This window comes from Hyaena hyaena, unplaced genomic scaffold, assembly GCF_003009895.1.
Source record: "Hyaena hyaena isolate Hyena2069 unplaced genomic scaffold, ASM300989v1 scaffold_247, whole genome shotgun sequence".
In the NCBI taxonomy this organism is placed as follows: domain Eukaryota; kingdom Metazoa; phylum Chordata; class Mammalia; order Carnivora; family Hyaenidae; genus Hyaena; species Hyaena hyaena.
Window position 1 is genome coordinate 477,265 of NW_024080879.1, and position 17,771 is coordinate 495,035.

The 17,771-nt window shown below is 35.9% G+C and overlaps 1 protein-coding gene across 2 annotated transcripts in view; it reads right to left on the reverse strand.

The window, feature by feature from the left end:
* Positions 1–17,771, reverse strand: part of EPS8 (epidermal growth factor receptor pathway substrate 8) — a 186,883-nt gene that overhangs the window by 49,363 nt on the left and 119,749 nt on the right. For both annotated transcript variants that reach the window (XM_039244659.1, XM_039244658.1), the window contains exons 3-7: positions 16,666–16,745; positions 14,843–14,919; positions 5,171–5,238; positions 3,824–3,985; positions 1,665–1,814 (exon numbers count right to left, since the gene is read on the reverse strand). In XM_039244659.1, coding sequence (XP_039100590.1) covers positions 1,665–1,814; positions 3,824–3,985; positions 5,171–5,238; positions 14,843–14,919; positions 16,666–16,724 — 516 coding nt within the window. In that variant the 5' untranslated portion in view covers positions 16,725–16,745. The remainder of the gene's footprint in view (positions 1–1,664; positions 1,815–3,823; positions 3,986–5,170; positions 5,239–14,842; positions 14,920–16,665; positions 16,746–17,771) is intronic.

A 17,771-nucleotide genomic window follows, 5' to 3' on the forward strand; every position in this document is an offset into this window, starting at 1 on the left:
GGCAGAACTGTTGTGTAAACTCCCCTAATAAAGAAACTTGAAAAAAAATAAAAACGAAACTTTGTAACTCAAAAGTGATGTTGCAACATGACCCATATGAAAGAAACCACATCATATATCATCGTGTTTATATTTTCAAAGTCTCTGGAAAATATGGTCTCATGGAGAATATGGCACTAATGAGTAAAACCAGATAGCTGCGTATATGGTGTTGAGCTCTACTTAGATAAAACAATAATTCAGTAAATCTGTTTCAGACTCATCAATACCACCATCCCTTATCAGATAAAAAAGTTCTTTATTTCCAAGACTGAAATCCACACACTTTACTCAGCACAGTAACTATTAGTTTTGGGGTAAGTTTTAGAACACTGAGGCAAACACCAGACTTAAAGTGTCTTTTAGTATAGTCCTCTGTTTTCAAATTATTTTAATTTCACTATAATTCATGTTTCCAGAGAAAATACACACTTTCATACTAACTTAATACTTAACAAATCTAACCCCGCACAATTTTTTAATGTTTATTTTGAGAGGGAGCAAGTGAGGGAAGGGCGGAGACAGAGGGAGAGAGAGAATCCCAAGCAGGCTCTGTGCTGTTAGTGCAGAGCTCCATGCGGGACTTGAATTCACGAACCATGAAATCATGACCTGAGCTGAAATGAAGAATACGAAACTTAACCAACTGAGCCACCCAGGTGCCAATAACCCTGTAAAATTCTTAATACCCTTTATGACTTTCAAATAGTACTATATAAAATTTTGATAAACGTTACATATGTAAACCACCTAATGCCATAGTTCAAGTAAGGCTTTTAGAAAGTCATCTATAAATAAATGAAAAAAAAAGAAAATTATAAAACATACTGGTGACAATCTAATTTATCATATTTTAATGTCAAAGAAATACGGAAAAGATCAAGTAACACTTTATGCTAATCTTCCAGCACTTCATTGTAAGATAAAAATTACCTGTATGTTTTATAATATAAAATCACAGTGATAAATAACTGCCTTGGCAAAGCACCAATCAACCCAATCCAAAATGATTTCCCTTTTGGAGAAATAAACTCATGAAATAAAGATAATCAAGGTTGATGATAATTTCTAATGTCCAACAAATCATCACAAGTTATAATCATTTGAAAATGACAGTGTACTTTGAAATACAAATCTTCAAGAGATAGCATGTTTTTACTGGTAACTGTGCTTAACTACTTTCACATTATCACTTGGCGATTATATTTCTTGAGCAATTATTCAAGACACATAATTAAACGATGAACTTTAAATCCATATCATGGAAAGTGTCTAAGTGTTCCATTGCAGTAATCTATGGTTAGTGCAGAATAAAATAAGATGGTATGATTACTTTTTGACCATGAGGCGTGATTCTTGAAGAATCAGTTCTTAATTAAAGTCCAAGTAACTCAATGAAGAATTTAATATATTTTCTATGCCTGTTTTTTTTTTTATAAGTAGCATGCATTTTTTTAAATACTACTCTATTTTCTCTTTAGAAGCCCTCAGGAACATACTGAGGTATTTGTTTTCCTTACAAAATCCTAAGAAACTGAAATCCACTGGTCATATGACTACAGTAGATAATCCAAAAGCTGTCAGAATATCTACTCAGAGGGGAAAAAAATACACCATTCATTTACCTTAATCTCATCACACTGGAACAGATGAAGATCCGGCTTGTTCTGAGTTGGCTCTTTGCACACCAGGGCAAGGACTGAATCATAGTTACAGGAATGCATCACAGCTTGGCAGTGCTGGATTGTGTTTAAAGGGAAATTCTCTAGTTCATTCTATAAACAAAGTAAAAACATAACTTGTCTTAATTTTTGTTGTATAAATAAAATCGATTCCACAAAAAGCTCTGGGCACTGGATACCTCATTTTTAAAGTGTGCAAATCACACCGACAGCGAATCCAAGTAAACACCTAGGAGGGGAGGTGATGATACATGAGGAGATACAAGATGACAGCAGAGAAGCAAGGCAGGGCCAGAAGGTGAGTGGGAGAAAAAGCAACAGAAAGGAAGTATTTGGCAGAGGAGCGCAGTTACCTTCTTAATAAACAGAAGAAATACTGAACTTAGTAACACTAACTTCCTCAGGTTGTGGAGTAGAAATGATGCCTTTAAGAGAAAAAGAAGTAAACTGAGGTCTCTTTCCAAATTATTCCCCATCGTACATTTCCCCCCCTCTGGCTATATAGTGTCAAAATTTTTTTTTACTTGAACATTGAACAGTCATACTCAGTCATACGCAGAAGTCTCTACCTTCTGTGATTATAAATGTAGGGCTACAAATAACACATCATTTGTACATTTTTTTTATTTCAATGAATCTCTCAGATGGAAAAAAAATATATATATATATATATATATATATATATATATATATTCCAGCCAAAAATATCAAACAGCTGGGCCAGAAGGATCTCACTAAAAATTATATTCTTCAAAGTGATTAAGATGCTTGGTAGTATAAAAGTTTAACCTGTAAACAGCCCACCTAAATAAAATACTGATAAATAATTCTTAAACAAATGAACTTTCTGTTCACAATCAGAATTCTGAATTCCATGAGATATATTTAAAGTGTTTATTGTGACACTAATGCCTTTATACAAATAGTAAGTGGGTCATGATGGGAGAAACAGTGATTTAAAAAAAAAAAAAAACTTTTAATGTTTATTTATTATTTTGAGAGATAGAGAGAGACAGAGTGAGAGCAAGGGAGGGGCAGAGAGAGCGAGGGAGACACAGAATCCGAAGTAGGTTCCAGGCTCTGAGCTGTCAGCACAGAGCCTGACGCAGGGCTCGAACTCACAGACCGTGAGATCATGACCTGAGCCGAAGTCGGACGCTTAACTGACTGAGCCACCAGGTTCCTCACAGTGATTTTTTGAAGTAAAGAAAATACAATATCTCCAATAAATAAAAATAAATTAATAAAAAATAAAAATAAAAAGCATCAACTTTTGCTACAGACAGTACATAGACACATATATCACACCATAAATTCATTCTAAATTCTGATTCTCTGAGATCCAGTGAAGGCAAAACAAGAAATACTGGTTCCATCAGAATAAAATGCAGTTTCTCAGAGTACCAGGGAAGTAACGAATTTTCTTCCTTTGCAAAAGTAAATTAAATAATATCCCTTCTCTAGAATTACTTGAAACCATGGGGATCAGAGAGGCACTCAGTTGCTATTCTCTCCCAGGGTACAATGGATGTGACTGATAAAAGAAAGGGCAAATTTTATTCCAAGTCCTATCAGGATACTCTAAAATGACTATACGAGTTGTATTCTTTACCTTAGCAACTCTAGGGCTTATTAAATGATGGGGCTCAGAAAAGTGCTGTTTTAGGAACTCCAGCATCTCATTTGCCAGCATAGTGCAAAATAAAGGTGCTGGGAAGAAGTTAATACGCACACATAGGCACATCCCTTCACCACAGGTCACTCATTTCCTGGGAGATGGTATGGCCTAGCATGTAATTAATATATGTCATAAAGGGCTATTGGGGCCTTACTTCAGTACTTTGAAATTTTTTCTCACTTCCTCCATCTCATCATTTGTGGTTTAAATAAAAACAACAGAACATGGATCCCTCTATCTTTAGTTTCAGGAACTGATTTTTCGTGCATTATGTGTATGCAGTATATTTCTTCTTTAAAAACACCAACAAAATATTTTCCTTTCTCCAACCTTCATCCACTTTTAAACAATAGGACCTGTTTGTAAACATACATACCTGTGCAACTTTCTTAGAAGTAAAATAGTCCAAATTTTACAAGCTTACCTTTGATTCTAAGTCAATCAGGCTCACAGCTCTGTCGTCCACTTGAAGAATCATATCTTGGGTCCACACTTTGCCCTTGGCATCAAGCAATTTCAGCTTCCTTATTCCATCATCAACAGTTATCATCGCGTCTTTCCGATCCAGAACAAAGGTAGTCAAGTGCTTATGATTGACAAAAAGGAAAAATATATATAACATGCACCATCTCTTAGTACACATTTTCCAAAAGAAAGCAATGGTAACTTCATTGAAGTCAGCGAGTAGAGCAGTGAGGAACCAACACAAAGTACCTATAACCTCATGGCTATCTTCCTGAGATGATGAAGTCAAGTTGGGTTTTGTTGAATACAAGCATTGGTGCCTTGAGTCACAAAATTCCTAAATCTGTTTAATACTGAGCCATGTCAAGCTACATAAACAACATAAATAAATTCTAAACAGCTTAAACAACATTCTCCTAAAACCGATCCCTCCCATTTTATTCCATTGGTTACTTAAGTGCTGAATACCAGTAGGCAAGCTACACTGCTGCTTGAAAACTACGGACATTGATAAATGAGAGAAGTAGTCAACTACTACTGTAAAACTGTTGAAATCTTCACTGAACTGAAACAAAATTTTAAAGTTTATTTATTTTTGAGAGAGAGAGAGAGAGAGAGACTGAAAGAGAGGTAATCCCAAGGAGGCTCCAGGCTGTCAGCACAGAGCCCAATGCAGGGCTCGATCCCATGAACTGTGAAATCACGACCTGAGCTGAGATCAAGAGTCGGAGACTTAACTGACTGAGCCATTCATGCATGCCCTGAAACAAAACTTTAAGTCTAATTAAGTATGCTTGCTATGGGTAGAAAAATGAAAGTAAGAGCACTTAGACATGTACTTCCTACTTAAATATTTTCTATTACATGCAAAAGTCACCTAAATAGAGTCCAGTTAAGATAGCTTAACAGATAATAACACAGGAAAACTAAACAAGAAAGCCATTGTTTAAGTAGGACTACTAATGACTTTAGGTAAAATTAAAAATAAAACTAAATCATTCAGTGAAATCACCAAAGGCATTAAGTTCAAGATTCTGTAATATAAAATAGAAGCCTTTGTCCTGTTTTTAACCAAAATAAGGCTGACAACCATAAGTGAGTAGTTATTTTAATCTATATAGACCCCAGACTAACTAGATACTTTGATATTTTACATCTAAATTTTACAAAAAGCTGAAAGAAAAAAGGTGAACACAATTCATAGTTGATCATAGGAATAAAATAAAACATAATTCTGATTTTACTACCAAATTCTTATGTCCCTCAAGGTTCATTCTACATTTTAGCAAACATCAAAACCTCTTACTTCAACACGGTATTGGGATGTATCGGACACACTGCTGACACTGTCCCGAGCATAATTCTTCCTTTGTTCTGAAAGAGAAGTTGAAAAAGCCATTATTTATCCACTAACAGGCTAAAGTTCATGTACCAGGGTCTTGTGGCCATCTCTAAAACTAGTCTATCTCACGTATAAATACGGTAGCTGACAAGTCACCATTGTGTGGTGTATCTGAAAACACTCATTATTCACATTAAATGAAAAAGCCACCAGAAAGCTTAAATGGTATGCAAGAACAATTTGAGCCAATACAAATTATCAGAATCTCAAAGATAAAATTTAGAGTATTCATGTTGTAGAAAAAAGTTATTTAATTAAGGGTTTTATCAATCAGATACCTACTCTTCAGTAAAGAAAGATGAAAACTGGCTTGTAACTCTCACCTAATGTACTGAGAATAAAACAGTTGCAAATACTGTCACAGATACTGTATTCTGTGAGTTAGACTACATTATCCAAATAATGGCCACTATTAAGGAACATCTCCTTTCACAACATCCAATCTATGGAGAGTGTCAGAGGAGATTAAAAACATAATTCAATCATACTGAGTGCCATTAAACTTTAACAGTTTCCACATAGCTAGAGAACAAACAAATATGATACTCAAAATTGTAGATAGCAGCTGTTAGAAAATATAAGAAAGTCAGGTGGAAAGTTACCACACCACACTCTAAAAAGCAAAAATAAACCTTTATTTTCTTTTGTAAAATGCTGCAAAACCAAAATAAAATATAAAATATGGGGAGGCAATATTTTGCACGTTACTTTCTAATCAAGTAACTTGCTTATTTGTAAATTCAGGGTTGCCCTATTTTTCCTAAAGCAGAATGCTATGATGAAAAAGAACCCTAAGTAGGGACCAGGAGATTATTGATTCTGGCTTTGGCTCTGTCACTAAGTAGGACACTAAATATGGGCAAGGTGCTTAGACCGCAGCATTCTTATTGTAAAATAAAAGGGTTAAATAAGATCAAACCTCAAAACTCCTACAGTACTAATACACACACACACACACACACACACACACACACACACACATCTCTTAACTTTCCTGATATCCAATTGTTTTTCAAATATAAATTCAGTTAATATGAAAGCTTTAGACCATCCTACAACTTTAGACGTTGAAAAGTTCTGCTGAACATGAACTCAAACCAAGTACAAAAATATAAAGCACATATACAGATTAGGAATGTTAACAGAATTTTTTAAAACTCTGATAAACTATTGTTTCATATTAACTATGATAAATTATTGTTTCATATTATATTACATTACAGTTTCATATATTTATCTGAAACTTAGATGAAAAATATCTATGTCCTTTATATTACGTCAGTCTGATATTATTCCAATATACTCTATTTTTGTTTTTGCAGCATTAAAGGTATTTAATAGAAAGACACACTACAAAATTCAGTATCTGCTACCTTTCTTTTTTTGTTTGGATGATGACCTGAAGAAGTACGATCCATCTGTTCCTACCAAAATAATGTGATCAAAAAGAAAGATCTGGTTTCACCCTAAATTTTCTATTCCAACATATAAAACATAACCTTCACTTACACGCCTGTATTCTACATATCAAGAAAAGAAACAACCATGATTTTTCTGACTCTTAGCTGAGAATTAATCAAGGTGAGATATTAACACATAGGTAACTGTTCTCGGGAGAACCACTGAAATACCATATGTAACTGAGGAACATTTCTGACAAAAGCACTTTTAGAAATAATTACTATTTCTAACTAGTGTTGTATGTAAGTGATGAATCATGGAAATCTATCCCCAATACCAAGAACACACTGTATACACTGTATGTTAGCCAACTTGACAATAAATTATATTTTAAAAAAGAAAGAAAATCACTATTTCAGAATCACTGGTTTATCATTTTCTAGCACAACTCCCTATGGCAGACTCAGAACATGAAGGTGGTTCTGTTTCCTGTGGTCAGACCTACACAGCACAAGAAAGGGCAATGGTTGCCATGGTACCCAGCTGTGATGTGGCAGCCCCAGGACATGCATGCAAATGCTTCACTGAATCTTTCAGGTGAGTGATTGGCAAATACAGCTGAAGCCCGATGGCGTGTTTTATAATTTAAGTTTCTCAGTACGAAGTAAGAATTCGTTCTCCCTAGTTTTCTAATATAGTTTTTTAATCCCATAGAAGCATATTTTAGAAGTACAATAGAAAAACACTGCCTTTTTGATGGTACTTGTAAAAAACATGACATTAACTGATCACTCGGATTGCCTGGAAGATAGGTGTTATTTCTAATATTCCAAATGAAGAATCCATTTTAGAAATTCTTAAACTGCTTTTTCTCCAATGCTGCATAATAAATAAAATGTATGTGTTACAAGAAATTACATTTTAAAGACCCTCAAAATATACAAACGCCACGAAATGGATTTATAAACAAACTAGGAGTTCCAGTGATTTAAGTCAATGAATAAATAAAGGTTAATATTAACATTTTAATAGGAAATTCTGAAAGAAGGTTCCTAAGAGGCAATTACGGTACATTTCTTTTTTATGAGAATCGTATGTACTCTCAAATACAGTTGCAAATAGTAATTATGCTCCTAAGCTGAAAATCTCACCAAAAACCTTTAAAGAAAGTATGAGACATCTAAATAAAGTCTCAGTGATACTCCAGATAAAGCCTCTAATGATGTTCCCTACTTTACAGTGGTTTTCAACCCTGGCTGCACACTAGAATGAACTTTGAAGAATATTGCCCGGGTCCCACTTGCTAGTGATTCTAACCTGATTGGTCCAGGGTGCAGTGTGGGCGCTGGGATTTGTACATGGCAATTCTAATGCACAGCCAAGACTGCTCCAAAATCTGGACAAAGGCCAACTCATCTACGACTTGTTACCTCTTTAGGCTGAAAACTTTTCTTTCCAAATTAAGAGTGTAAATCATGGCCAAATAGTGTATTAAATAATAACTGAATAAATCTGGCAGCAGAGTTTTGGGTTTCTTGTATTATAGGCTGTTCAACTCTCAGATTAATGCCTCAGTTCCTATCGCCGTAGCTTTCTCAATCTGAATCAATTAGAGCTAGGAATAAACTTAACTTGATCATAGTACCAATGGTTGTGGTTTTCCTGGTTTTCTTACCAGCTTTTATACAGCATAACAGACTATACAAACCCACAGAAACAGAACCAGGTGATTCAGTGACCAATGATAAAAATTCCTTACAGATTTTTTTTTTAGCATTATTGAGATGCATTTACAGATTTGTTTCAGCATTATTGAGCTGTTATGTGATAATCAACTTCCAGATCAGGAACATTAGGTTCAGGTTTCATAAGACTTCGAGTGATTAAGGGGAGGGGCACTTGTGGGGATGAGCACTGGTTTTTATTTGGAAACCAACCTGACAATAAACTATTTAAGAAAAAAAAAGGCTTCAAGTGATTATGATGTATTAATGTAGGTTCATCAATTGTAACAAATGCACCACTCTGGCGAGGGCTGTTGAGGGCTATGCGTATGCGGGGCGATGTATAGGAAATCTCTGTATCTTCCATTCACTTTTGCTATGAGCTTAAACCTATAAGTCTTAATTTAAAAAAAGACAAAAGGTTGGTTTCATTTAACTCTGAATTAGTATAATGGCAACGATTACAACATGCAGGTCTGAATATTTAAATGTAATTCCCTTTTGTCTATATTGCTGTTTATATACACAGCAAGATTTATAAGAGCTAATAATCAGAAAATTTTATTTTCTCTTTTTCAGAAAATGAAACATAGCTTAGAAAGTAAGGATTTCACAATTAAAAAGGGAATAAAAATGTTACATTAAAGCAGCTGCTGAGTACTTATTTCTCTCTCTAAATAAAACAATGGATTACTGCTCATATTACTTAACACTTTCAACCACAGTAAAGGAGAATTCTTTTCCCGGTATTTCAGTGCATAATTTCCAAAGAGGTGAGGCACTACATGGGAAGCAGTGAGGAACACTGAATGAGAAGTACAGGCTCTCATGATCTAGGTGGTCACAATCAGTCTGACACATCAGTAATCCAAACCAACATACTGTTTTAAAAACAAACAAGGTTGGGGCACCTGGGTGGCTCACTCGGTTAAGCATCCAACCTCCGCTCAGGTCATGATCTCACGGTTTGTGAGCTCGAGCCCTACAACGGGCTCTGTGTTGACAGCTCAGAGCCTGGAGCCTGCTTCGGATTCTGTGTCTCCCTCTCTCTCTGCCCCTTCCCCACTTGCATTCTGTCTCTCTCTCTCAAAAATAAACAAACATTTTAAAACATTAATTAAAAACAAAGTCATTTTTACAAAACTGCATTATTTAAGAATTAATTTTACTGATTTGTCTCATGAGGAGAAAAGAAGCTTTAAAATGTTCAGATTAAGGTGAAGCAATAGCATACTCTACAAAGTATTTTGACTCTCACATTGCCCAACTTCCCGATAATATATAATCATGCACCATGTACTTTGTAAGAATTAAAACAAAATTGTTCCTAAAAAAGAAGATTTCCATGTTCTCTCCAAGTAAAATACACGCCGTAAGTGATGCGTGTGGAGAAAAGAGAAATGGGCTTTAATTCATGAATGCCACCCAAATGTGTAAGAAATTGCTTGGGCTTCAATTACGACAGTTACACAAAGAGAGTAACTCCCAAACAAGATCAAAGGATAGAAAAGGACAGGAAGAGCAGAAATGATCGGTACAAAAAGTAAAATATGTGGGGTCTGTATCTATTAAGACAAGTGCTATATTAGAAATCTTGCTATGAGGAAGAGAAGCCAAGCACTGTGTAAAGATACAGAAAAGTTGAGAGTAAAGTCAATTACACGAACCTGTACGTTTTATAGATTACTTACATTCAATTCTTACCAGTACTTCCTTGAGAAGAAAAAGGAAAAATAGGAAAAACCCCAAATATATTTTCCTCCTTGCTAGCTTCGCAAAACAGTTCACACTTAAGGCTAGAATCAGACTTGAGAAGGTGCCCGTCTACCATGTTTACCCAGTACTGCTTGGACCCCCAACAATATAAATCTCAAAATTACTATAAATGTTGGTGATGACAACGAAATACTGCTAACTGATGATTCTGTGAAACTTGAGTTTTTCTGGATAGAGGATGACTTTAAACAGCTGATTATTATAAATGGCTGTATTACAAATTCGGCAATATCTCATTTAAAGGGAAGTTACTTTTCTCGGAAGTTCCGCTATTCAGAACATAGCGGAGCCCACATTTAAAGAAGTCCTCTGAAGGACAGATCGATGTCACAACATTTACACATCGAAACTTGCACCTTTTAATATATAGACTTTACAGGATTCTCGGTTCCCCACTCAGAACCTACTTACTCTACTAAAAATTTTCTGTTTGGCTGCTCAGCCCATACATATCAGAAGAATTGTCAGAAGAAGGCACGTTAACAACAGGGGAAAGTGACAGGCCTGGGACACAGCCGCATAGAAAAAGCAGCCACAGATATTCAAAAGGGAAATGATTTTGAATGATTTGGTGTAAAGGGAAAGGATACAGCCTCTAACACACCAGGGTACACAAGCTAGTGTGAACTAATGACCCTCTGAGTCACTGACGACAGATTACAGGCACCACACCCTGATGGAAGGGAACATTTAACATATTTTACGAGTACTTCCCTTAAAAATGATATTAAATTTTAGTGGTTAAAGATTTTGACAACCAGGCTAACTGCAAACATACACATATATTTAAAATTTTCAATTCCCTGATAACAGTAGCCAAATGAAATGTTACTGTCGTGCGGTATGTGGAAGAGGATGAAATTAGTATTTACTTTCTGTTTATTTATGTTGTCAGGGACTTTAGTGATGTAGAGCTTCTCACATGCTGGCTCTGAAATTTCTTGTATCATAATGAAGAAATGGCAAAACAGGGTTATTAAAGTGCAGTGTATTTTAACTGCTTTCGTTGAATATGTGTACACATATCTAAAAGAAGCAAAATTTATCAACATAATTCTATAGGCCACAACACATTTATAAGATTTATTTAAAAAAACTATCTTTGGTAATATCTAGAATATAAGCTTAAGAAATATTTTGAAGATTACCACTCGATCCTGTCCAAGTTTCCCTGTAATTCACACATTGGACGTATGACATCATTTGGAGGTAACATCAAAATATCAAAATGAGGGCCTTGATTAATCTGAGGACCCAGGACAAAAAATAACTCTCCTATAGTTCCCCTCAAAGCCATAACAGACTCATTACTTCTGTTTTTCTCATATAAACTTACCACATTATATTCATTTCTGTTTTATAGATGAAGAAACTGAGGCCAACACGTAAAATCATTTGTTCAAAATGGCAGTGCTTTGGTAGACGTGACATGATTCGGCCCCAAATGGCTTGGTCTCCAAAACCCATGCTGCCTCTCTGAGGCGAAAGTTACTGAATTACTGAATCAGTCAAGGGGGCACATACAGTGTCAGATCTGAAAAGTGTTCTCGTGAAAAGGACAAGCTGCCTGAAACTCCAGGTGCCAGTATCTAACCTGTGGCCGGTGTATAAAAAACAATGGCCATTACAGTCACCCTCATGTTCCAGTGCGCTAAATAGTATCGTCATATCCCAAAAAAGTTCATGCACCACCCAGGAAAGAAATTAACTCTTGAAAGATTTATTCAACTGATGTAACCATTGTGAAAAGAAAAATGTTTAAGAAAATGCATATATCGTGATAAGCTACATTACAAACCTCTCCTTTACCACCTCCTGTTAAAAAATAAAAAAAAGTTAAAACTTGAAACTGGGAGGCTAACCACTCAATGTTAACTAACTGCAGTTGTAACTCCAACTTACTGAAAAAGTTCGTTCAAAATCTGAACATACTTCTTCCCTGTCATTCATTCCATTCATTCCATGGACATTGGACTGAGAGCCCCTTTTGGGAGGGAGGGGTGAGGATTAGATACAAAGAGGAATGAAACATAATCTGGAACTTCAAGGAACTTAAAAGCTGCTTACTTCTAAGCCAAACACATTTCCTAAGTCTTCTTTCTTCCTTGTCTCTTGGATTTCCTCCATTCCTTCCCTCTCTTTATTTATGCCCTCTGTTTTACCTATACACTGTTCCTTTTTGTCACATGACACAAAGTTGTCACATTTTCTCACAATCAAAATTCTTAAAGTGATGTGACTGACAAATCCCCTCACCTTAGAAAGGAGCCTTGGCCTGCTCTATACGTGCAAAAGGGTAAAACAGAAATTCACTGATTAAAAGCTGAAGATTTTCAATCCCGGATCTATGTTTTTATGAAGCATATGAAGATGCTCCTAACATAAAATAAACATTCAAATTTGAAGTGAATTCTACTTTTTTATCCCTATCCCTTTGCTTAGCTCTCTGAGAACAGACTTTCGGGTCTACAGTATTTGTGAGATGATCAATAATACTCTTTCTCCTTAACAAAAGTCTCAAGGCTACTGTTTAGATTGTCTGACTTAACCTATCTCCATCCATACTCATCATATCCATCCTCCATATTGCTATGACAGTGACCCAAGACGACAGATCTATTTTTCCTCTGACTAAAAAACTTCAGTGACCAGTCATTCCCTGTAAACAATGTTCAAATTCCTTAGTATGATTGTTTCTACTGTTCCATGTTTATTTTTCGAATCTTATTTCCCAGTGTACCACCTTCCACCCTCCAGGTAAGGCCAAACTGTTCACACTTCATACGTTCATTATATTCATTCTGCCAGTATTTTGCTGGGCGTAAATTATACATCAGTCACTGTGCTTATGCTTAGGGAATCCTGAAGCAAACAAGGCAGATATGGCCCAACTTCACAGAACTCACAGTCGAGTTTATAAAGGGTTCTTACTGCTATTTACCGTACTTGCCAGCCTCCCAAATGCCTGGAGCACACCACTTACATTTCAGATTTCAGCTCAAGGCTCAAGTCGTCTATGAAATCCCTTCTGACTACCACCCCCGCCCCTACCCATGTAGAAGAAATGACCACCGCACTGCACCTCACACACTGTCACCCAAGCTTACTTAGCTCTTTATTATAATGATGCATTTACTAACCTGCCTCACCAAAATTATGCATAATGAATAAGTGTCTTAATCATCTTTGGAATGACTGAATGGTCATGGAAACAGACACTTTGGAGACCTTGGCCTAGCTCACAGAAGTACTTAATAAATATCTACCTAGAAATGAAAGACTGAAGGAATTATTTTGTTTTCGCAAAAATCAAAAAGACAAAAAATCTTCTTTTTCAGTTCCTTCAAGTCATTCTCTAGACTGCAAGTCCCTTGAAGTCAAGAACCATATTATTACTAGCTCTGTTCTGAGCACATATTAATTATAAAATAAGTATTTGTTGAATATATTCTCTGGATCTACTATTCACAATTACTGGGACATGGTAAGGGTGTCATAATATAGTAGTGCAGGAAACTGAAACTGACATTAATCAGACTGACAAGGCCATAAGAAAATATATCCATGTGTGGTATAAAATCCATCTTATGAATGTATAATCTGCATCCTAAAACCTAGTCATTCAATATACAGGCAGAAAAAGAGTCACAAAACCTTAGAACTGTTCATTTTTAACATCGTCAAAACACTGTAGATCTAGATAATGTTAAAAAAAAGAGAGAATTCCAAATTTATAAATGGGTGTTAGTTCCTATAGTAGATAATAATGATATTGTCAACAATAGTAACAAATATATACAGGCACTGCCAGACGCATTCTACATGTACTAACTCATTTAATTGTCATACCAACCCTATGACATAGCCCCCATTATACAGATAAGCAAAATGAGGTACAGACCGGTAAGGTAATTAGTCCAAGTTCACTGAGCTAATAAATGACAGAACTGGATGTGAACCCAGGAAGTCTAGTTCCAGAGTCTTTGTTCTTAACCACAACACTATTCTGAGTCTTTTAACCATAATACGGTTCTTATTCTTTGTTGTTGTGCCAAAATAAGAGCCCATGCAGGCCCTGTGAAAACAATGCATTCCCAAACATTTGTAGTATATGTCAGCAGTCCTCAATTTCTTCTTAGTAATGACTTCTGTTTTATACCTAAGTTAAAAAACATATTATTTACATATGAGACAATTTAGAGAGGACAAGGGAAGTTAAAGAAGAATCAGGAAGAAAGCCTGCTGGTTTTGTATTGCAGGAAGAAAGGATGTAAAGACTGTTACTCATACTGTAATGCTACGCAAAAGTTCACGAGCTATAAGGAAGAAGTCCTGTCAACTGTCAGCCAGCAATCCAATGGATCAGTCATAAGGGTCAACAATCATATGACAAATAATTGGACAGGAAAATCCACCTAAGACACTAATGCCTATAAAAGACTCCTTAGAAAACACTGCGATGCATTTCACCTGTGGCTCTAAAATTCTACGATAGTAAGCATAAGTCACAGCTTTAGTAGCTTTCATAAAAATTCTTTTTTCAACAATCCTTATCTCTCACTACTTCACTCCAATTAATATAAATGAGGCATGGATTCAAATTACAACTCTGAAAACCTCGTTTGTGAAATGCAGTTGGAAACAGAATTATACCTCATCAAATGAACAAACGTACCATAGAGGGCCTTTGCACTTGTTCTTGAGCTGTGTTCTTTGTCCATTTGGGAAAAGGTAGGTGATGATCCGTAGCCACTGTGATAAAACATGGTCATGGTGCAGGGTTAAAGTCCAAAGTAAGCAATAAAAATTCAAAATGACAAATAAAAATTCCAAGGTACCATAATCACCATGATTTATTTAAAAACATACTGAGTTAATGATACCTAGGCTTGTCAAAATGAGCCAGATCCTGCTCTGGTCCAGAAATAGAACATAAATGTCACTACCCTGGTGTAGACAGAGGCAGATACAAATCATAGCCGCCTCTCAAACTGCAAGCCAGAAGCTTAGCCAAGAAGATTCAATAAGGTTGAAACTATCTTAGAAGGGTTGAAGTTTGCCATACTAAATCGAGTTATGAGCAGTGATCCAGTTATAAAAAGTATTAAATGACTAAGGCTAGAATGGAATAGACATTCTTTTCATAAAAACTTAAAATACAAAATAACACTTCATCATTAAATTTGACCAGCTTTACCCTATGGCTAGCCTCGTGTTACTAATATGCTAGGTGAAGTAAACATGTTACTTGAAATTTTAAAATTCGTTTAGTAAACATTTATTAAACCCTAAAATCTAAAAGAATAAGGATTATGGCAGGGGGCAGGGTTCTGCTAATAAAACAAGTAAGTAAACCAGTTACAACAGAATGTAACATCTGGTAACACTAATAAATTTCATCAGGATGTCCAAAAACACGTGACCACCAAGTTGGCATTTCAGCAGAACATAAAAGACTGGAAAGAAGCTCTACAGATCGCGTGGGGGGAGGGGGGGGTTAAGTGTAGAAAAGGCATGTGGAAGTGGCTCAAAGACAAACCCAGTGTCCGAGGGAAAAATGCATCTAGTGGTGGTATGCCTAGAAGAGAGGCATGGCTTCAGACATAGAGAAGGCACATACAGGGCCTAAGAATTAAGTTTTTATTTTCTAGATGGAGTATGTATACTATTACAGGGAAGTGACAAGATCAAAAACTTTTCTAAAGGAAATAATCCCAGACCTAGTGGCAAGGTAACCACGCAGAGGATGCTGCAAAAATTCTGGTAGGAAAAAATGGCCGTAAGTAAAGCTAGAATAGAAAGACAGAATAAAGGGACAAAATAAGAGTTCCTTAATAGAGGAAAACGTTATAAATTCATGATTAAATGGATATTTATTGTAAGAAAAGGGAGGAAGATTGGGAGTGTGGTCAAACTCTCTGGCCTGTGTAATTGATGGACAAGGTAAACACAGCACCTGACAATACTCCCCTGGTGTCTCTTACTAACCAATTATAAGGAGATTTGCGAATAACTATACGTCAGGGTTGTGATTTCAAATTATACCTGAAGCCACAGGGATAATTTGTTTGCTTGTCTGGTCTTTTTATTTGTTTTACACAGGAATACGTATCTTTACAGACTGGACTAAGAGACGTTTAATTCTCCTCAAATGCCCATATTTTATAAATAAAAGTAATAGAGTGCTCCAGAGAAACTGAAAACTCTGAAGTATTTCTTTAACTACAGAAAGCTATAACACATAAAATAACTAGAACAAAATGTCTTCTATTAGATCACCATCACTGAGGGGTGATATTACTTTACCACCTTTTTTCTTACCAGATACAGTAAACTTTTAATACTATCATGTCTTAGTATTAGAAATTAAATATTAATGAGGAATAAACTACATAAATAAGTGGAGTTAGTCCTTTCACTAGAAATATAAAACTATGAAACCACCAAATCAAATCGAAAAAGAATCCCAACAAATTAAATATAAACCTTCCAACTTACTTCATTTGAGATGGATACATTCCAAAGCCACTGGGGTGATTAGAAATATGACCATTCATTGTGGCTTTCACTCCTATGTTCTGAAAAAAGAAAGGTACATAGATTAAAGGTAATCAAAAGGTCAAGACATTTCACTTTCAAGTTATTCATTCAATAATTTTATGTCAGTACCTGGATGATGGCAAAAATACAAAGATACAGATCTTCACCCTCAAAGAGCTCAGGCACCAGAAGAACAGATGGACACAAAAACAAAGATTCAACTGGAATTTAGCATTAACGTACTAGAATTATAAGCAAATTTAGGTGAGTAAAAGAAAAAAATCTAAAATTCCGAATTCTCTACATATATAGGCCTAATTGCACATTCTGCTCAAACTCATAAACAAAAGTCAGTTTTAAGAAGTTTTAAATGTCACTTCGTGTATTGTTTCATTGTGAAAGTAATACAGGTTCATTAAATTTAAAAAGTTGAGAAATACAGGAAAGTATAAAATACAGAAAAGCACAATGGGAAACATACCATGCAGAGCCCTATTATTTAAAGATAACCATTTAAATATCCAGATGGCCAACAGACACCTGAAACGATACTCAGCAACCCTCCTCATCATGGAAATACCAATCAAAACCACACTGAGATACCACCTCACGCCAGTCAGAGTGGCTAAAATGAGCAAATCAGAGAACATGAGATGCTGGTGAGGATGTGGAGACACGGGCACCCTCCTACACTGTTGGTGGGAATGTAAACTGGTACAGCCCCTCTGGAAAACAGTGTGGAGCTTCCGCAGGAAACTAACAATAGAACTCCCCTAGGACCCAGCAATAGCACTGCTAGGAATTTACCCAAGGGATACAGAAATGCTGAGGCATAGGAGCACACGTACCCCAATGTTCCTAGCAGCACTCTCCACAATAGCTAAAACATGGAAAGAGCCTAAGTGTCCATCAATGGACGAATGGATCAAGAAGATGTGGTTTATCTACACCATGGAATACTACATGGCAATGAGAAACAATGAAATCTGGCCATGTGTAGCAACATGGATGGACCTTGAGGGTGTTATGCTGAGCGAAATAAGTCAGGCAGAGAAGGACAAATA